Below are 22,333 nucleotides of genomic sequence, written 5' to 3'. Positions count from 1 at the left end.
TAAATGCAATTTTGTTTTGTTCAGTGTGCACATGAGCTGTGGAGTGCTGTGTCACAGAGTTTCTCAGGTCGGATTTCAATTTCATGTTGTAGACGTAGTGCCTGCCTCCGCTCCACATCTCAACAAGATCCTTTCAGTCCTCAGTTTAAATTTCCCCAAGTCCTTTAGGGGAAAATTTAAACTAGCCTTAGAAATTCCCACAGTACATAATGCACTGTAGGAACACACACACAGAGCAGACACGTTCCCGGAACCAAGCACTGGCCCCCAAAGTTACAGTCTGTGCTCACCAAGTTATAATTAATCTAGACAACAGGTCGAACTTTATTATCTGCAAATCAATAGGAGCCACTGGGGGGAGGGGGCCCTGGTCAAAAAGGGAGGGATGGAAACTCTGACTCTTTTGGTCTGTTAGTTCCTTCTGACCCGGCAGACAAGCTGCATACAATAATTTTCTTGTCCCTTGATGTCCACAACTTTATTATTGTTCTGCAGGCACCTAAAGAATTTGGTGGCGTACCTGAACTACTACCCCCAACTCAGGTACAGTATGGTCCATTTTTATTTTAAATATTTGCAGTGTCCTGCCCAATTGCAGACAGCGGTAAATGATATGGTAGTGATAACTAAAGGCAGAAAAGAAAGAAATTGCATACATTTGAGCAGATATATTAAATACAGACATTGTAAATAATCAGGGATGTTATAAAGTAGAAGTGTTCACTTAAAGTAGGTTAGGACCAATGTGCTAAGAATTTGTGTGACACGTAATTATTGACACGTAATTTCTAACGAATGTCAAATCAACTATGACACGATGACTTTTAAAAAAATGCTTATGCTTTTTTTACAGACCCACACTGCCCATAGCAATGTGCTGACAACGTGCTGACTTATTCCACAATCCTGATCAGCTTGGAATCACATTGGACTGAAAGTTGACTGAAACGTGGAAAACAAGTCTTCCTGTTACAATCCTTGAACTCCAACATAAACATAATTTTCGGAGTCTGTCATTTAGAATTGCTGTGCATAAACACTTGGAACGACTGGAAAAGCTGGCTGTGAAAGGAGTGGTGAGAGGAGAGTGATGGGAAAGAAGGGCCAGGCTACAGTGGACCTGAACTCTCCCTCGGAGGCCAAGCTGGCGACCCCCTTCGAAGATGGGGACCAATACACATCAAACGCTGGGGAGGAGAAGGGGAAGGAAGTTCCCGAACGAGGCTCCTGGAAAGGGAAGTTTGACTTTCTACTGTCCTGCATAGGATACGCCATCGGCCTGGGGAACGTCTGGAGGTTTCCCTATCTCTGTGGGAAGAACGGAGGCGGTGAGAATCAAGGCGCAGACAGAGTTGTATAAAGTAGAAGTACTCTTACAGATGTAATTACAACACTACTGGTATGATATTGCATGGTTTAAACTAGAGATGTACAGGATCCAAGATCCGGTTCCGGATCCGGCAGGATAATAGGGTTTTTTCAGACTATCCGGATCCGGTTCCAGGATCCTAAAAATCAGGATCCGGTGCATCTCTAGTTTAAACTTTGTAATATCATGCTACTAGTGTTGTAATTACATTTGAGTATGTCCACTTCTACTTTGTTCAACTCTGGGAGCACAATATCATCTTTAATGTACTATTGTAAAACTGTATTATGGTTTTTAGGCCAACACTGTGCTTGACAATTGGGCAACAAAATGTCTCTTGGTAGGCTACACCTTCGCTCATATTGATATGCTTTTCTTTGCATTTAAGGAAGCTGTTAAAATAGCTTTTTCATGTTTTAGAGTGCACATCTGTAGAATTTTGTCATTTTAAACAAACCATGATGACAACCGTGCACATGGGCTACATAAGTCCACTGCTGTAACCCATTTAAGCCTGATGCTGCGTACACGCTGCATTGACTTAGGCGGCTGGAGCGACATACTGTAGTCGCTGCATCCACGCTCTGGAGATTTAAGTTTTTATAGATGTGGGTATGTAAGAACAGAATGAACACATTCTAATGCAAAATGAGATCCTAGATTTTAAATGCAACTCATTTCATGTTTTTATGTGCTTCGGAGACTGAGATGATATATGATATTTAGGTTTTTATAGGCTGAGGGCACCTTTTCTCAAAAAGAGCTTAGACATCAGTAGGTGTTTTTGGCGGGTGCCTTAGGGTTAAATGGGTTAAAATCTATAAAGTAAAGCATCTGTTTACAAATACAGCTGGGAAAACACAAAAGGGAAACGTGATGTACTTCCAAACTTCATTTAGCATGAACAAGATGTCATGAAATCTTCTTCCTCTAACTAAGTCATAAGCAAGTCAGATGGCTGAATATTTAATAAACAGAAGCTTTCTCAAAATTGTAGAAATGTGGGTCGAGTCGGTGAAATCAAGGCAAGGCAGTTTCTTTGTATATCTCACTCCATACAGCAGCATCTCCATGTGCTTCACAAACAATAAAAAAATGAAATACTGCCCTTCAAAGCAAAGTGCAGTAACTACATATTTGTCAAAGTTCAGTTTAAGATGAAAATTATCTACATAGCACCTCATTTAGCTTGTGATAAAGGCATATGGTCCAAATGTGTACCGTTTTAGAGATGTTGCTATGTCAAATATCCTAATACCAAGGTCTTGAAGGCATTTTTCTCAGTTTCAGTGTCGGTGTAGTTACTGCACATTGCCTCTGTAAGGCAGAATAGTCAAACCAGGCCAGCATGAGGATGCAAATCATAATGTGGGATATTAAGAAAACCGAAATAAAGCATAAATAAAAATATATTTTAGAAGATAGGCTATAACTGTAGCAATAAACAGTAACAAAGACAAATGAATAATGCACAAATATCAATATGAATTAAATACAAATGGAGTAGAAACCGATATACTGTTAAGTAATAAATGAATAAGTGTAATAGAATATAAATCATACATAAAACTGCATGATAAAATCGAAGGAGAGGTAAGAAATGTGAGGCGACAATCTTTGAAATAAATTATAGCAATATATGATTAATACACTGTAAAAAAAAACCACATTTATAAAAGCATCTAAAATTAATTAACTAAATAAAGGCAAAGATGAAAGGAAGAATTTGAGACGAGGCATTAGGGAAAGGCATCTTAGAAGAGTTTGGTGAGTGTCTACTGACCAATTACCATGTACGTGTCCTTAATTTTTGTAATATTTGTACTGTAATGGTTGTACGTAATTTCAGTGGCCTAACCCTAACGGGTAGTTTATGTAATATGGACAGTAACTGAGGGAATTGAATTTTCTGTGCCAGTTTAATCATATAAGCCTGTACGCATCATATTAACGCACCATTCTGAGAGCTCTCCATCCACATCATCAATATTTTCCAGAAAAAAAATAAATCAATCAACCCTTTCCATACAATTAAATTCTTGTCATCTGTCAAATGGGCTAACAGAGTTATATGTCAAGTGCAGAGGGACAAGTGACAAGTTAAAGTTCTATTATGTATAATGGAGTTTGTGATGGAAGTGTCTTGGTTTTGTTGTGTCTGACACAGGATCTGTAGTGCCTGACAAAGAGAGGGAGGTGAAACATAGTGTGTGCTGTATGAGTGGGGTTCTTGATGAAGTCCTTGTCCTCTTTCTAGTTCTTCTGTTAAAAGTTATGGAGGGCATAGGCCAGGGCTATTCAAATGGAGGCCCTGGGGCCACTATGCGGCCCTTGGATGGCAAGGTTCTGGCCCCCCATAAGGTCAGAACAAAATGAAAACAAATATGTGTGCTATCTGTGGCCGTACATAATTTGCTATCACTAACATTTCAGGTTGAGGATATCTCTACTATGCATTCACATCAGAGTGAAATCTTATCTAAAACAGTATCATAAATAGACCATCCTAAGGGTACTACTAAGAAATAGAGAAGGGAATATCTGTTCCGCTTGCTTTGCATCCTAACCTCAGACACCATGCTGCTGGCAGTTATACAGATTCTACGTTCTGCCCCGGGCCTTCGCTGGAGGGAATTTGAAAAACTGGCCCTCTGTGACTTTTGATTGAATACCCCTGGCATAGGCGGTACCAATGACTTCTTTTCTGTCATTCCATGTGAAACATTTGGACCTCATCGATGCAGATTTTAATACAACTTTTTGAGTTGAATTGTAATGGTGACCTACATCATTGCCTAGTATAATCACACAATGGTTTAACATTTACTGTAGGCCTACATGTAGAAAGATGTTCAGAACAGCCTATATGCAGGCGTTTTGGAACATACATTAGAAGATGCAATGGATCAGAAATAAATCATGTCATGCATAGTGTTGTTAATAAACAGCAAACATCAAGAGCTCTGAGTCTGACCACACAGTGAGTTTTACCATAGATAGATAGGCATTTTGGTGTCAACTAGTGGTTGTTTGGGTAACATGCAGCTTCTCTCTGAGACAACCTATGGGAGTCCAGCATGACTCACACAAGATGACTTAAACCGTCCAACCCAAAGGTTTACCATCTGTTACTTGCACCGCATGTCTTCACATGTTCAATGCATTTGAAAGGCATTCTTGCCAGTCGCCATTCTTCCCTGTGCTGCATACACCAATGTGACTGTGGGTCAGCCATTTGAACAGTTCTGCATATGAAGGCTTTGGACCGGCAATTATTTAGGCTATCATTAAAGGCACCATTCAGAACTGTTGAAGTGTAATGCATGGAAAAGGAAAAATGCATGAAGAAATAATCTTAATGACATGTGCTAACCAAAGTACGGTATATGCAATGCATATCTTTGCCAGGATCTCCATCAAAATCCTCACCCATCTTTCTCTCCCACTTGCTTCCTGTCACCATCTCTCACTGTCCTGTCAAATATTTTTGTCAAAAATATTTTTGGGACCAAATAGCGCCGGTCCGAACGGTCTCCACCTATCATTCCCAGGCGGGTTTGCAGATGCGCTTCCCCCATCATACTAGGTTTTGCAAATTCGCTATAAAGCGGCCAAACCGTTAAACATCAGTAGTTCAATAAACTCTGCACACTGTTTACTGTTCTTTTTTCTTATTTGAATATTCGGAGCGAAAAATGTGTTTCACCCAGTTCGTCATCAGGTTCGCTCTTAAAATAGGGAAAAAGAACAGTAAGCAATGTGCAGTGTTTTCTGAACTTTTCTTCTTTGATCACGTTTTCTTGCCTCACACATGCACATGTTTTGCTGAGGGCTTGAGAACTCTGTCTGTAGTTGTACAGTATTTTTTCTAATGATGGGCAGCATGCATTTCCTCACAAATTATCCTTTTAACACGTTGACACTTCAGAATGGCACAGGAAATGGCTCACAAATCACCAATACATAATCAAGTCAAGTCAAGTCGGCTTTATTGTCAATTTCTTTACATGCACTGGTCATGCAAAGAATTGAAATTACGTTTCTTACTTTCCCTTCTGCAGACAGACATACTTTAGGTATAGACATAGACGGTATAGACATAGACAGTACAGTAGCATTGTGAAAAAAGTGATAGTATTAATGTGAAAAAAATAAATAAATAAAAGTAAGTAATTTGTATGTGCATATATATACATATACCACTATACCACCAACACCATACATACTACATAAATCAAGAATTGTCCATTGCATGTAGAGTAGACTAGAGTAGAGAGTAACCAGAGACGTTCTTAGAACAGAGAATCTTTGGAGTAACATCCCGAAGGACATGAAGATGCCCAGTATACAATTTATACAGATTATTTCACATAAATTTAACATATTAAAAGTATAAGAGCGATTCATCACATTTGCCGTAGCTGAGTTGCCTGGTTAACACCAGACCTAATCACAAGTGAGATTCAGATCGAAACGATTGTGTAGAACTAAAGGCAGTATGGGAGTGTTCCCAGGCTAGTAGCTGAGTGGTGCAGAGCACTTCAAGATACTGTTGGAGTTCCATTTTTTTCTTTGGTTCTGTGTCTACAGCTGCAACATGATCTCCAAAAATTCCGTGCTCCTGGACACGGATGTTAAGGACACTAAATCCGTGTCCAGGAGCACGGATTTTGCCAAAATTCCGTGCTCCTGGACACGGAATTGTTTTCCGTGCTCCTGGACACGGAATTGTTTGAAGTGCTTTCTAAAGGCTATTTCCACAGTCTTGTGTTTTCTCAGGATTTCAAATATTTTGTCTCAAAAACAACATTTCTTATTGACAGGTTAGGGTTAGGGATTGTTTTGGTCTGGGCACAGCTAGTTTTCTTTCATTCATCATATGAGTTTGATAGCTTAGCAACCAACTGGAAAAGGTATTTCTCAAAAATATGTCTTTAATGACAGGTTAAGGTTAGGGAATGTTTTGGTCAGGGCACAACTTGAATTGCTATAGCATTATTTTGTTTAGGATTAGCATTTGGTATGTATTTTCTAATGATAGAGTTAACACAGTGCTGTGGTAATAGCCTATAGAAAGCACTTCCGTGTGCCCATCACGGAAAACAACTGCGTGTCCAGGAGCACGGAATTTTGGCAAAATCCGTGCTCCTGGACACGGATTTAGTGTCCTTAACATCCGTGTCCAGGAGCACGGAATTTTTGGAGATCAGGCTGACAGCTGATGTGTTCAGTTTCATTGGAACTGATGTCTTATCTTGTACTTTTGTCCATTTAGGGGCATTCTTGATCCCTTACTTCACCACCCTTGTGTTCGCTGGGATACCTCTGTTCTTGCTGGAGACTGCCCTGGGCCAATACACCTCTGTAGGGGGACTAGGCGTTTGGAAGCTCCTGCCAATGATGAAAGGTAAACTCGCTTTTGCATTTTAACGAAAATTCCACTTTTCATCACAGTGTTAATAGTGAAAATTGTGAAAATTGAATATACACATTGTAGTGAATAGAACAGAACAGATCATTTTACGCAAACGCCATGAAAAGAAACCTTGTGTGAAAATCAACATCCATTGTCTCTTCTAAAACCAATGTCCAGGTGTAGGTCTGGCTTCTGTGGTGCTGTCCTTCTGGCTCAACATCTATTACATCATCATCATCGCCTGGGCTCTCTACTACCTCTTCAATTCCTTTAGATCAGTGAGTAACACCGCACTTCAGTATGGAGGGAGGAGGGTATCACAGAGGTTAATTGAACCAACAAATAATTCATGAAATGTATAATTCATTTATTTAAAATAGAATTTAATTATTAAAATGTACATGACATTTATTTCATGTAATATAGCAATATTTATATTGTCATTTAATTAACTATTTGTACTGTATTCTAGCACCTCTTCAATTCCTGTAGATCAGTGTGTAATTCAGGACTTCAGAACCTTACTGAGTGGTGCTATGTATCATTTGTGGCATATTGGTGTCCTGAGATATTGTATACTGACTAAATTAGAGTAACTTTGGTGAGCCAATTCACTTTTTTAAAAAAAAACAAATCTCAGTCTGATGACCTAATGTTACCTCATTATTAGGGAAAATAAGGTTTGACCCCTGTGATCAGCATGAAGCTAATGGCTATCAGTATTGAGAAATTGAAAATACATTTTGAATAAAAAAAATTGTGAGAAAGCACATTGTGTGACACTGAAATTAAATATTCTTTCTCTGAATTATCCCTTAATACACACACACACACACACACACACACACACACACACACACACACACACACACACACACACACACACACACACACACACACACACACACACACACACACACTGCAGGAGCTCCCGTGGCAGAGCTGCGATAACCCCTGGAACACCGAAAAATGTTTCTCAAACTACAGTCTGACTGACACCACCAATCTAACCAGCGCTGTCACTGAATTTTGGGAGTAAGAGCCAACTATGACCTTTTTTGTTTGCTATTCCCTTTGCTAAGAGTAAATCTACTGACATCTACTGGTGTCACATTTGGTCAACTGCTAACACTATGTAATCTATTTGTGTCTTTTACTAGAACGTTCTATTACTAGTTAAGGGCTGAGGGATGTATTATCTTGTTATTATATTGAATTGCTATTTCATTCATGGGAACTGTTGGGTTGTGTTTTTAATATCAACAGCACTTGAAATAAACTTGAATTGAGGGGAGGGGATCTCACTTATATTCATTTATCATTCATGTGCTTATTAATTTTGGGGTGGTTGGGCTATATGACTATATACAGTGTGTACTTGCTCCATACACAAATTTGTTGCATAGAAAATTGCCTAAAGGTTTTGTGAATGTGTTTTCTAGGAGGAACATGCACCAGTTGACTAATGGGCTGGAGGAGCCGGGGGAGGTGCGCTGGCCTCTGGCGGGGACCTTGTTTCTTGCCTGGGTTCTGGTCTACTTTTCCATATGGAAGGGAGTGGAATGGACTGGGAAGGTCTGTCTGCTGTTGTATTTTTATTATTTTTTATTGATATAGTATTTACACTCACCGGCCACTTAATTATTATTAGGTACATAGTGCTAGTACTGGGTTGGATCCCTTTTTGCCCTCAGAACTGCCTTAACTGCCAGCAGCAATACTCAGGCATAGGCTGTGGCTTTTCAACAGTGCTTGATTGGTGCAAAGAAGCCCAAAGTCTTCCAAGAAAATATCCCTATGCCATTCTACCACTACCCTGGTCCTGACCATCCCATAATACTACCATTTCATTTCATATTCATGGTCTGGAGGTTGTTTGGTCTGACGCGATTGCAGGAACCGGAAAGGAAATTTTCGGAAAAATCAGGATAAGTTGTTGAACAAACATGTCTGACGTCTATCTTTGGCAATGTTGGACTGTTTAACAGCCATGTCTGACAGAACATCCTATCGTAGGATAAAATTACAACGTAGGACCGTTTGTCAGAACACCGGCCAAATCCTGCCGCTCAACATCGCTCTACAGAAAACAGTTACCAGACGTAGTGCGGAGCCAAGTCTCTTGGCGGAAGTACGTAGGATGGTGCGCGAGGCTAATTCTACCACCACCTTGAACCATTTATACAAGGCAGGGTGTATCCATGTTTTTATGTTGCTATCGCCAATTTCTGACCATACCACCCGAGTCACTCATCAGACCAGGCAACATTTTTCAATCTTTCATTGTTCACTTTTGGTGTGCCTGTGCGAATTATAGCCTCACGTTCTTGTTCTTAGCTGGCAGGAGTGGCACCCGATGTGGGATTCTGCTGCTGTAGGCCATCTGCCTCAAGGGTTGATGTGCTATGCATTTTGAGATGCTCTTATGCATAACCCGGTTGTAACAAGTGGTTATTTGAGTTACTGTTGCCTATGTGTCAGCTCGAACCAGTCTGGCCATTAGCCTTTGACCTCTGGCATCAACAACACATTTTGCCCACAGAACTGCCATTCACTAGATAGTTCCGCTTTTTTGGACCATTTTCAGAGTGACAAATAAATTCCATCAACGCAGAACTCCAAACATCTGTAATTCACACATGCATTGCCACTGTCTGAACTGGATAAAATTTGGAAATAGTCAATTAAATATGTTATAAATGGCCCTTCAATCACGAGTCGCTCAACAGAGGAGCGCCCTGCATCTCATTGCCATAACATAACATAATTATATTACGTCACATTGAAAAAGGCTAATGCCGGCCACCTCAACTGCTTTTTCTTTTTTTCTTGATAGTTGGTGTACTTCTATAACTGCTTTTTCCTTTTGTCTTGATAGGTGGTGTACTTCTCTGCTACCTATCCATATTTCATGCTGTTTATACTTTTCTTTCGGGGCGTTACACTCCCTGGAGCCAAAGAGGGAGTGCTTTTCTACATCACGCCTGATTTCAATAAGCTCATGAAATCTGAGGTAAAAAAGCACACTGAACACACTAGTATTCCATTACATTTCAAATCAATGTGTAGACCTGGGATCAGTCCATTGACCGCTACGGTCCATCTTTTCTACACAAAAATGGCAGCTCAGGGCTGCACACTGTGCTCTGTTAGTGCCAGGAAGTGGCTTCCACAGCAGGGTGTAGTGTAGCCTATATCCTAAAATAGGTCTCATTTCGCAGATTTACGGAATGTTGGCAAATTTTAACGAATCTATCATAAATAAGTCAATTGCTAGTGTATATATTCGTTGGTAATCACCCAGAAATGTAGTTCGTTTCTCCTACATTTTGGCTTGTTATGTACTGGTTCTGTGTTAGTCGCTTCCGGACACTGTTTTAATCTACACTGAAACAAGTGGCAAGGCTACTTCCTGTACGCCGGTTGTCACAACTCCCAGAGGGCTCTGGTTCAAACTACTGCTGTACCCAGTAGGCCGTTTCAAACAGCCAATTGTTCTTTAGCTGTCATCGTGCTAAGGGTGCCCCAACAACTTGCTATAAAGATACCTGAAGCATTTTGATTGGCCCTCAAATTACATGGCTGAGCCAGGATACGTATAAATGGTGTGAGGTGTGACATGTGCATTACGCTCCTTTTTGGGGGAAAACATTGGGGAATAAGCCAATGCAAGTCAATTGGTCGTGTTGGGAAAGAATAAACGAAAGACAAAGACCTGTAGACAAACGTTGTCCACACTCAACATGCCGAAAACGTGTTGTATTGCCGGCTGCTCAAATAATATAGCCAAACAGCCGTGGCTGAAGCATGGATGGTGTTAATTTAGGCTAGCCGATGTTGCTTCTAAGTTAATGAGACATTCGGTTTGTTTTCCCCCAAAATGTGGCGGACCGCTCCTTCACAAACAAGGTACCCGGTTGACCGTTTATACATATAGAAACATTAGACCAGCCCACCCGAGAAAAATGGTGACCGTAGGAAGTGCCTTGGTTCATAGGCTGTATGTACGTAATTCCTAGGTGGGGAACCTATGGCCCAGGGGCCATTTACGACCTGTGAGGCCGTCTTATCCGGCCCCCGATATAATTTTAATGTTATGCGGTTTTACATGAAATATGTTTTGTAAAGCAATCTCAGAAACTACATTTTCAATACTGTACAATTAAGTTATGTTTTCAAGGGACCTATCTTACTGAAGGTGGAGTCTGTTGTAAAGATGGCCGCCTTAAATGTTGGCCTAAAGTGCAGCAGGAAATCCTGGTTCGTGTTCATAGTACGGCCCTTGGAGCACTATATAACATTTGAAGTGGCCCTTCAAATGAAAAAGGTCCCTCACCCCTTAATACAGTCTAAGGTACTGATATAGTGTTAGGTGCATATGTTTTTTCATTTGAACTTTCCCCTTTAGCGACCACCTGACCGCATTAATGAGGCACGTCTCACTTCTTAACCCTTAAAGCGCTTTCGGGATAAAAATTATTTACATTAAATTAGATTAGATAAAACTATTTTGTATGTTACACATGAATCAGAAAATTGTCTTTGGCTGATTATTTACTGATATTAATGTCGCCATAGGAAATCAAAGGCTCTAAAATTCAGTATTATTCGCATGTGATTTTCACAAACATCTTCTGATATATATTCAAACGCACTACCCGAATGAATCCTCACAGGTTTGGCTGGATGCTGCCACACAGATCTTCTTTTCTTATGGGTTGGGACTTGGCTCTCTTATTGCTCTTGGAAGCTACAACTCCTTCAATAACAATGTGTACAGGTAAACATTTGGCTAAATTGTTAAGATCTTGGTTATTGGTTGTTGGTTATTGGTATCTTGGTTAACATTATGTGTGCAGTATTACATAATATTATTATATGATGCATATTTGCCTCATTTACATGAGACATTTAATTCAGAATTAACTCAATTTAATTCTGAGTAAAGCCTATTTCCGCTTTGAAAACATCATGTAAACACAGCTGGATTTGTGCGTTGATATGCATTTTTTCTCTGTCAATCTCTTAACAGGGATGCTATTATTGTATGTTGCATAAACTCATTCACAAGCATGTTTGCTGGTATTGTGATATTCTCCATTGTGGGTTTCATGTCTCATATCACAAAGAAGCCAATCCAAGAACTAGCAGCTTCCGGTGAGTCACTCATGATTTTGTATAAATAAGAATGCTCATGATTGTTCATGATTGTGTAAGACTGTTCATGACTGTTGAAGTTTAACATTGTTGTTTTAAAAAGTTCAGTGTAGTGATATACTGCCCTTCAAAGGCAAAGTGCAGTAACAGTTTTTTTTGTCAAAATTGAGATTAGACTGAAAATGGTCTTCATAGCATCTCCTTATCGTGTGACAAAGCCCTATGGTGTAAATGTGTCCCATTTTAAATTTGCAGTAACTACAACATCCAACCAAATACCAATACTTTGAAGACCTTTTTTCTCAGTTTCAATGTTGTCATAGTCACTGCACTTTGCCTTTGTATGGCAGTGTACTGGTATGAAAAAGGTGTTGTTTGAGGAGACACCAAGTACTAATTGCCACTGCTATGATGTCAACCACAAGGCCCAGGCTTGGCGTTTCTGGCCTACCCTCAGGCAGTGACACAGCTACCCATGTCGTCTCTATGGGCCATCCTCTTCTTCTCTATGCTGATGATGCTGGGCCTGGATAGCCAGGTAAAATAGATTATGCTTTAAAGATAGAGTATGTAATTAAGTAATTTAGGGCATTTTCACATGTGGTCCCTTGCAAACTCAGACCTGTGACCTCAGAACGCTCCAATGTGTACCTAGACCCCTCGTAAGTGAACCGTACTGAGACCTTTGTTGACGTGGTCTCAGTACGGTTCGCTTATGAGTCCTGATAAGTTACACATGTGACTAGGTCTAATCACTTAAATAGAGTTATAGAGGACCGTGTGTGATCAAGAAGAGGACTGACACACCATGAAAGCCTAATGGGACGAGGAAGAGCAGCCGGTTCTTTTTGTAATATACTAACAATATGAACAAAAACAGAACTGAGTCATTTTGCTGTCAGTTCTCTTTTTGGTCCATCTAAAGAAGACTGAATTTGGTTCACTTAAAGGGGACTAGGTGTGAAGATATATACTAATACAAGAATCCTGATTTTTGACACCCCAAGGCATTTGAGAGACAAAGTCGGCATATACCTGTAGTGTTACTTTGTCAATTTGGGTATGCTGAATCCAAATCTGTGATATGCCGAGCTCTATCTGACCTCTGTAGACCTCTAGAGGTCATTGACCTTTGACACTGAAAGTGTACCAACTGAGGCCAGATAATCAGGTTTTTTACGCAATTAATTAATGATTTTTAAGCAAAGTGATGATTTAAATTGACAAATGGATTTGTTTGGTCAGTATTGGAATTCTAAACTCACATTTACTTCAAAAAATAAGTTGTTATTATTAGTTAGTAATTAATGGTTAGTGATTATTACTCCATTATTCAAAGTCATTAAACATGGCCTGTTGTCGTGTGCCCTTAGCTTCATTTTTCGTAAGTTCTCAGTTTGACCTCATGTCATTGATGTCATCTAGGATATTTACATGACAGGAAACCAATGAGTGTATGTTAGGATCCACGTGTGATGGAAATGTCTCTCCAATATTAAATGACCTCTCCAATTTAGCACAAATGCAAAAAGAGTAATGATGGATCAGATTTAAAAGCACACACGTTCAGTCCTGCCACTGCCTTCTGTAAGATAGAGGAAAGACAGAATAGCTCTGACAGAATACCATGGCCAACCTGGGAAGGCTATAGACAGAGATGAAGCCAACCCACTGACAACTCTGAAACCATGACAGCTTTTTTTTTTTTTTTTTTTTACAGCTACCTGCTTTGTAGTTGAAATAGGCAGGCTATATACAGTAAATAATTGGGTGACTTTGCATTGAGATGTCCAGCAGCATACACATACACAATACAGAAATCACACAAATCAACAAGGTTCAAAGTGTTCTGTGACAATGCCTTGCAGTAGCCCTTGGATTCTGGTGATCTTAAAGATTGTCCAGTGTTAGGTGTCTACTAGACTACCACACACACACACACACACACACACACACACACACACACACACACACACACACACACACACACACACACACACACACACACACACACACACACACACACACACACACAAGGAATGGAAATAAATAAATGGATAAATGGTGGAGGAGTAGAGATATTAAGGCCCTTTTAAATGTTTTGGGGGGCTTTTTGAGGTCTTTATTTAGACAGGGCAGTCAAAGAGATGACAAGAAGTAAGTGGGAAAGTGTCAGGGTAGGGTTGGGAAATGGGGGTCAGCTCTATGTTCTCACTGGCCTACAACCCATTGGTCTCAGAGCTCATTGGTTCCACAGACCAATGGTCCCACAGCTTATTCCTGCTGCTCCATGTTCCCATATTTTGAAGAAATTATTCAAATATAGGCCCTATGTTCCAAAACTCCATGTTCCCACATTTCCACATTTCCGAGTAAACTAAGAGAACGTGCCTTTATCTCCACCTACATTTTAATACATTCTTAGGGCCTCTGCACACCGGCTCCGACAAAGTGCGGCGCACTTTTGCTTCCGACAGAATTCGGATCCCCAAACCCAATTTCACCCGAACATTGCATTGATAGTCAATGGGCGGCGCCGACAAAATAGAACTTGTCTCTAATTGCTTTCCGACATCGGAGAATGTCCGCGGACATCGGCGCCAGTGTGCGTGGTTCTATTGCAATGGTTCTATAACAATGGAATCGAATTTTAGCTGAGCAGTGCTCAGCACTTTGTCGGAGTTGGTGTGCGGAAGCCCTTAGAAATGTGAGAACATTGAGCAGCAGGAATATGCTGTGGGACCGATGGCCCTGAAAATGAATGTTAAAAATCTTGGTGATGTGGGACCAATGGGCTCTGGGACCAGCGGGCTGTGTGAACATATACATGCTCAAAGCCGGGGTGCACATTAAAGTGATCGGGAGTTTTCCCGGCCCAAACCATCGACGTGGCCCACGGCGACAACTAATTTTAACTTTTTTTTTGGGTCACTTCTTGTGTCTTATTCTTGCATTAATATCAATTAAGTTGCAACCGCCAGCTGCATCATATGGGTCATTTCCACTGCACATATTTTCCCGGTACAGCTCAACTCAGCCGCCAACATTTTGCGCTTCGACTTGCGCTCAACTCAGCTCTAAAGCCAGCTGGCTGGCTGAAGCGAGCTGAACATTATGGTGACAACCAGCCCACTGATTGGTCAAGAGGCGTGACCTCACGCCCCATGTCTTCACGCCGGGACTTTAAAAAAGGCACCATAACAAACTACGGATGTAGGCAGAAAGAGTAAAACGATTGCATGCTCTGCAGCATGCATGCACACTTTGCCATTTCAATGCATTTGGGTTAAAAATCCTTAGAATTCTCAGCTTTTGCTCTGCAGTGTGCATGCACACTTTGGATTCGAACCAGAATGATTTGAAATGGCAATCAGAATGCATTGAAATGGCCAAGTGTGCATGCATGCTGCAGAGCAAAAGCAGCACTGCTCCATCAAACACAAGCCCCTTAGCTCAAGTTCAATGACCTCTTGGGGTCAACAGAGGCCAGATAGAGCTCGGCATATCGCAGATTTGAATTTGGCACACCCAAATTGACAAAGTAGGACTATATGCCGACTTTGTCTCTCAAATGCCTTGAACTCCTTAAATAAGCCCCTGTTTGGAATTCTTGTTTTAGTCTAATACCCTAAGTCGCTTTGGATAAAAGCGTCAGCTAAGTGTAATGTAATGTAACGTAATGTAATGTAACTTAATGAATTTAACGCCTTTACACTCTCTCTAAGTGCAATTGCATTAACATGTCTTTGTATCAGTTTTGTACAGTTGAGGGATTTATTACCGCACTGATGGATGAATACCCAATGGTCCTGAGAAAGAGGAAAAAACTCTTCATCCTTGGTGTCTGTATTTTTTCGTACATCATTGGCTTCTCCAACATCACACAGGTATTTTATTATTATCCGCTTGAATGTACAAAATTAAATTTCAAACCCTGTACAGTATATAGTGTAAATCAGATGTCCTCAAACTAAGATATTATTATTACCATGAATTACAATGGTACATATACGTTGTTACTTAAAGGGACACTGTGCAGGAAATTGTCAAAAAAGGTACTACAACTATGCTGCTCATTGAAACTGGGCTGCCTATTGCCAAATTTGATCTTTACATGAAAATTTACTAAGTAATAAACAAATATTTTCTAGTATGGTCCAAGTACAGTCATTTTTGCAGCTAAAAATGGCTATTTTTGGAAATTCAAAATGGCGGACCATGGAGAAGATCCCCCTTTTCGTGTATGAAAAGTGCAATTTTTCCAGTCATAATGAATACTGGTGGTAAGTATTCATGAAAAAGGTAACATTAGTGAATGGGCAGCATGAATTCTGAAAATAAACAACTAAAAATCTCACACAGTGTCCCTTTAAGTGCAGAAACATGTTTGTTCACATTCATTGCAAATGTAATGCTTGTATTGTATGTTCTTTGAGCCATTTGTGGGTTTTAATGTTTGAACAATGTGTTTTTCTTTCATCTTCTCTTTGTGTGTGTGTGTGTGTGTGTGTGTGTGTGTGTGTGTGTGTGTGTGTGTGTGTGTGTGTGTGTGTGTGTGTGTGTGTGTGTGTGTGTGTGTGTGTGTGTGTGTGTGTGTTTCTTGTTCTGCAGGGAGGCCTTTATGTTTTCAAGCTTTTCGATTACTACTCAGCAAGTGGAATGTGTCTTTTATATTTGGTGTTTTTTGAGACGATCTCCATATCTTGGTTCTATGGTAAAGACCATTTTGTTGTTTAAATTGTTCTTGACTGTATTTAGATGTCTTTGTCCAATGAGTTCAATCTATTTTTAAAAAAAAAACGTTTGCTGTTCAGTATCATTTATAAATTAAAAAAAATCAGCATTTCTTTAGTCTTTATCAGCATTTAGCCTTTAGTCTTTTTTAATCATGCAATAATTAACCAATAGTTTCTCTTTCTGTTCAGGCGCTGAGCGATTCTATCAGAACATAGAGGAGATGATTGGCTATCGACCGTGTCCATGGTGGAAATGGTGTTGGATGTTTTTCACTCCACTTATATGTCTGGTATTATGCTTACTAAATTAATAGTGTAGGAGAAGATACCATTGAGGTTTAATTGGAAATATGGCTCCCAACCTTGTGTGAAAAATGTGATTCATGAGGTTTTTTGATAGCGCACATCAACATATTGTACATAAGGTGTGAATGATTTCAAAATGTTGATGTTTTGTGTTTACCTGTTGTCACAACATCATAGCCAGCTTAGATGGCTAAAAACAATTTGTTAAAGTAGGTTGTTCGAACATTCCATGATCTCGCATCACAGAAAAGTTGTTCTTCATGGCAATACAATGCCGACCTTAAAGGGACACTCCACCCATTTTGCATTAGGCTTTCCATTGATAGACACCCAGTCATACTTTTGAATGGTCTTTCAAAAATCTCTCAATTCCCCCTGAGATTGGAGAAATCCACATTCATCTCTTAACACTTCCTATGTCAATGATGTAAAAATGGTCATTTTGCATCATCGACATAGGAAGTGTAAGAGAGGTGGATTTCTGTTGAGACTACAAGCCTTTTTCCCACCTTTTCAACCCCGCCCATAGGGGGTTGGACCTAATGCTCTAACAGACCTATCACAGATCAGTGTCCCAGTGCTTTTGAAATCACTGGCATTGAGGCTCCAGTAAGCAGTGTTGCCAGATTGGGCTGTTTCCCACCCAATTGGGCTGCTTGGGATGGCCGTCTGCGGGTAAAAATGGCATTTTACAGGAAAACTCGCCCAATTCCCATCGACATCAATAGAATTGGGCGGGATTTAGTGCTTCCAGGCGGGTTTTGAGCATTTTTTGGGCTGGAAATCATCAGCCTCATCTGGCAACACTGCCAGTAAGTCACTGGCATAGCTGGAAAGGAGAAGCTGGAGCACACTGCAGCTTAGTTTTCAAGACTTTATTTTGTGCACACACCCGACCAACGTTTCGGTGTTGCTACACCTTCTTCAGAGTCAAATGATAGCAAGAGAGAGACACACATTTCAGGACTTGACATTCACAGGTGATCCCACTTGGTTTGGCTAAATTGGTCTCATCTCATTGCAGGTAATTGACCCCACCCCCCAACACCAGGACAAGATTGCAGACAATTAGACAGAGAGGCTTTGTGGAAAGGCATTTTGGATTCATACTCTAAATTCAGTGGAGCCTCAGGGCATAAATGAGGAACACAATATGTCTTGCTCTCTGTAACAAATTGTTCCAGCATCGCGGCTGTGGTCTTCTAATAATTGTAGCTGTGGTTTTATTGACAATGTTCTTTGTGTATTGTTTTTTTCACTTTTTTATTTTGTTTTGGGAAGTTGGCAAGCTGTCTAATTGTTTACAATCTTGTCCTGGTGTTGGGGGGTGGGGTCAATTACCTGCAATGAGATCAGACCAATTTAGCCAAACCAAGTAGGATCACCTGTGAATGTCAAGTCTTGAAATGTGTGTCTCTCTCTTGCTATCATTTGACTCTGAAGAAGGTGTAGCAACACAGAAACGTTGGTCGCATGTGTGCACAAAATAAAGTCTTGAAAACTAAGCTGCAGTGTGCTCCAGCTTCTCCTTTCCAGTGATGTCTGTCCCACTGTGATGCACCTGCAAGCAGGGTTGCCAGATGAGGCTGATGATTTCCAGCCCAAAAACTGCTCAAAACCAGCCTAGAAGCTCAAAATCCCGCCCAATTCTATTGATTTCTATGGCTAAAATTGGGCGGGTTTTTCTGCTAAATGCCATTTTTACCCGCACACGACCATCCTAAGCAGCCCAATTGGGCAGGAAACAGCCCAATCTGGCAACACTGCCTGCAAGCTGAGGGAGAGATGATGCATAGAGTCCCAAATAACTGGGGGTGGCCTGTGGAACTTGAGCATTGCCGTGCATTATGGGGATTGTTGTCACAAATCCACAAGCACTAAAAAGTCATTTTCTGCCTTTTCTTGGCCAAGAAGGCACCAAATTAGAAATGTATGTTACTATTCTACTATACATATGACCCACTTTCAGTAACATATTCATGTCTCCACCGGTGGAATGCCCCTTTAAGTATGAGGAAGCGGAGACCATTGAACATATCTCAACTTGAGCTGTTTTGTATTTTTTTCCCTGTCCCTTCATAGGGACAGGTCAGTGTCCATTTATAGCAACCTGGTCCATCTGTTTGTCCACAGAATTGATTGATTTAGGTTGAAATTGATTTCAGTTGTACCGGGTATTGCAATATATTATGTGCCTAGTCAGTGTCACTTGGGCCCAGGTAGCCATCTTTGATTGTGCTTGTGCTTCTCTTCTCTTTTCGCAGGGGGTGTTCACATTCAGTGCGATAGAGATGACTCCTTTAACCTTGGGGAAGTATGTGTACCCAGCGTGGGGGCAAATCATTGGCTGGTTCATGGCACTGTCCTCCATGATTCTGGTCCCGGGCTATATCATTTATATGTTTCTGACCACTAAGGGGACGATACGACAGGTGAATCATCCTTCTTGTCTTGTGTGTGTTTGTTTCACACATGAATGATTAAGTATAGTACTTAAAGGTGCGCAATGTAATATTTTTTAGTAGTTTATTTCATGCTGCCCATTCACAAATGTTACCTTTTTCACAAATAATTACCACCATCATCAAATTCCAAATACTGTATTCACTATGACTGGGAAAATTACACTTTTTGTACATGAAAAGATGGATCTTCTCCATGTCTGCCATTTTGAATTTTGAGAAGAAGATATTTTTAGCGGCGAAACGTACCGTACTTTGGTCCTACTAGTAAATATTAGTTCATTATTTAGTAAATATTCATTAAAAGATCAAATTTAGCAAGGAGCAGCACAGTTTCAATGAGCAGCATAGATGCAATCCCTACTCTGGCCACAGTCCTACACAGTACACCTTTAAGAATCTGCCTTTTATCACTTAAGTCATAGCAAATTTTCTCTTTCAGCGCTGGCACAAGATGACCACTAGGAAAGATGAAAACATGACCGAAGCTGATAATGGTCTTACAAGGCGACCTTCACAATTGGGAAGTATGGGAGAGGCGTCTGTGTAATCATTTGTTGAATAATTGTGTGTTTTGTCATTGTCAAAACTCTGGCAGTAACCTGCTTGGTAATGCATGTGTACAGATTTGAAAATACTCTATAATGTAACTTAAGCCTATTGCCAGCATGCTGTTGTTTCTTTCAGGTCCAGATTGTATGCATTTTCAGAGAATGCTTGTGTAAGCTATTGTCATTTTGAATAAAATAAATCAGGGTACTTAAAAAAGTGGTCACACAAGATATGACGGATAAATACTGCTCTTTGTTGGACTTTTATATTGCTGTTTTTGTTTTATACCAGTAGTTTTATTCTGTTAGAGGTTTGTTTCAGAATGTTATTAACACAATTAAATGTTTGAAATGTGACAACACTTTATGCTTCATGTCATTGAAGATTCTCTGCACAAACATGGACTGTTGGTGCGTGGTGACTACTGCTTGTGATGATGTAGATGAGGACATTTCAATGTTGGTGACTACTGAACTAGTGTGAAAATACCTGTATATCAGCATAAAAGAAACAAGGTAAAAAAAACATAATGATACTGATGGCAATGCACAAGTTGTCAGTAGCTAATTAATTCATCACCAGCTGATGTGATGCAGGCTAGTCAATGAAAATATGAAAGTATTCATTTATTTAACTGTTGGCATGCTGTTCAAAGACTGCCAGAATTGTCATGTCTGCTAAAAAACCTGAAACTTTCCGTCATTCATACAATGGTACAATTTACTTTAGATTATTGATTTGAGTGTAAAGCATTACATGTCGAGTGGTGAAGCGCAAAGTGTTCAGGAGCACTTTCACACTGTGACACAATAACAGAAGAGAAATCAAGTCTTTTACTCAGCTTTAACATGTAAAATCCATTGTTTTACCTCGTAAAATCAACACTGGATCAATAACAAATCTTTATTCACACTCACACTTCCATAACAATATAGCTGGTGTAACATATTTCTATGTGACCTGACATTTGGAAATGAACGCAAGAGGCAAAGCTGTACAGGTCCCTTCCTTCCTTCGACTTGCCATGGCAACATTACAAGGTAAACCGAACGTTAAGTATGGAATAGCGGACAACGAGGTGTCCCGATATCAAGGGAAATAATGGACGAGGCGGAGCGTTCTAAACAGCCCGACGGCGCAGCCGAAGGGCTGTTCGCTTCGCCAAGTCCATTTTCCCTTGATATCGGGACACCTTGAAGGCCGCTGTTCCGCTTATCACCCGGTTACCAGCATTTAAGTATCAATTTATTGATATGTTGATCTAAGGCTTCGTGAGAGAGTAGATTAACCACTGCGCTTGGTACGTTGCTATGGGCACCACTTCCTAATCTAGTGAGACGCGCCTCTATCGGAGGCATGTTAGGACGCGCGCAGAATGTTGGGGTGACTTGACAACCAAATGCGATAGAATTGACGACTGGGTTTTTGACTTGACAACCAGATGCGATAGAATTAGTAACGGGGTCTTGACTAGACAACCAGATGCGATAGAACTAACAACGCGGTCTTGACTAGACAACCAGATGCGATAGAACTAGTAACGGCACTTCGCCAGAAAGTTAGAAAAGAAGCAACTTGGACGCCCGCACGCCCGCATGACATCATAGGTGTCCTGCTACTGGGGAATAAAGGACACCTGCTCAGCCAATCAGAAGACGTTCCGTCTGCTCACTGGGTGATAATGTTTGACAACATCTAAGTGAGTACACCCCAGGTTAAAATCCTGTAGAGAGTGTCCGGGAAGGGGCCATGTTGGCCCGAAACGTCTCAAAATTAAAAGGGATTAAAATGGAGGTCATCGGTGTGCGTTTCAACCTTCCCTTACATTGAACTTTTACATTTTGAGTCTGCATCTGGCTAAAATAGATGTGTCATGCGTGTGAGATTTGAATGAAATCCTATGGAGAGTATCATGATCTGCTTCAGTAGGCTATTTCATGGTTTTTTTTTTAGGTGAAATTCAGATTTCCAATGTTGATGGCATTCTTGCATCCCCAAACGATGTCAGTCCCATTACCATGCTTGACTAGCCAGATGATACACTTTTTTTTTGTAAAACTCAACCCGATTTACCACCACACATGCTTGACACCATCTAAAGCAAATTTGTTTATCTTGGTCTCAAGAGAGATGAACAGACCGAGGATATGGATCATTGTAACTATGTTGCGTGGTCTGATGACACCAAGATTTAAAAAAAAAAAATGCTTTAGATAGTGTCAAGCATGGTAGTGGGACTGACAGGGTTTGGGGATGCAAGAATGCTGTCAACATTGGAAATCTGAATTTCAAATTAAGAAACATGCATGTCAACATGCACTGACTACTGAAGCCG

The 22,333-nt window shown here is 40.4% G+C and overlaps 1 protein-coding gene across 1 annotated transcript; it reads left to right on the top strand.

Moving 5' to 3' along the window:
• The first annotated feature begins 1,090 nt into the window (after positions 1-1,090).
• slc6a1l (solute carrier family 6 member 1, like) lies at positions 1,091-20,349 on the top strand. Its single transcript, XM_063216788.1, has 14 exons — positions 1,091-1,328; positions 6,645-6,776; positions 6,963-7,063; positions 7,711-7,820; positions 8,228-8,360; positions 9,664-9,798; positions 11,462-11,565; positions 11,818-11,942; positions 12,368-12,480; positions 15,698-15,829; positions 16,554-16,656; positions 16,868-16,968; positions 19,249-19,416; positions 19,889-20,349. The coding sequence occupies exons 1-14, from the start codon at positions 1,091-1,093 to the stop codon at positions 19,994-19,996; spliced, it is 1,803 nt and encodes a 600-aa protein (XP_063072858.1). The 3' UTR covers positions 19,997-20,349.
• Positions 20,350-22,333: the final 1,984 nt, after the last annotated feature.

Source organism: Engraulis encrasicolus, chromosome 15 (genome assembly GCF_034702125.1).
Source record: "Engraulis encrasicolus isolate BLACKSEA-1 chromosome 15, IST_EnEncr_1.0, whole genome shotgun sequence".
NCBI lineage: Eukaryota > Metazoa > Chordata > Actinopteri > Clupeiformes > Engraulidae > Engraulis > Engraulis encrasicolus.
The sequence above is the reverse complement of the archived record's forward strand: the minus strand, read 5'-3'. Positions and strand labels throughout refer to the sequence as shown.

Coding starts and splice junctions, on each gene's coding strand:
- slc6a1l (XM_063216788.1), top strand. CDS start 1,091: ATGGGAAAGAAGGGCCAGGCTACAGTGGACCTGAACTCTCCCTCGGAG. Junction 7,821..8,227: donor GCTGTCACTGAATTTTGGGA/GTAAGAGCCAAC, acceptor TGTGTTTTCTAG/GAGGAACATGCACCAGTTGA. Junction 16,657..16,867: donor CTCCATATCTTGGTTCTATG/GTAAAGACCATT, acceptor CTTTCTGTTCAG/GCGCTGAGCGATTCTATCAG.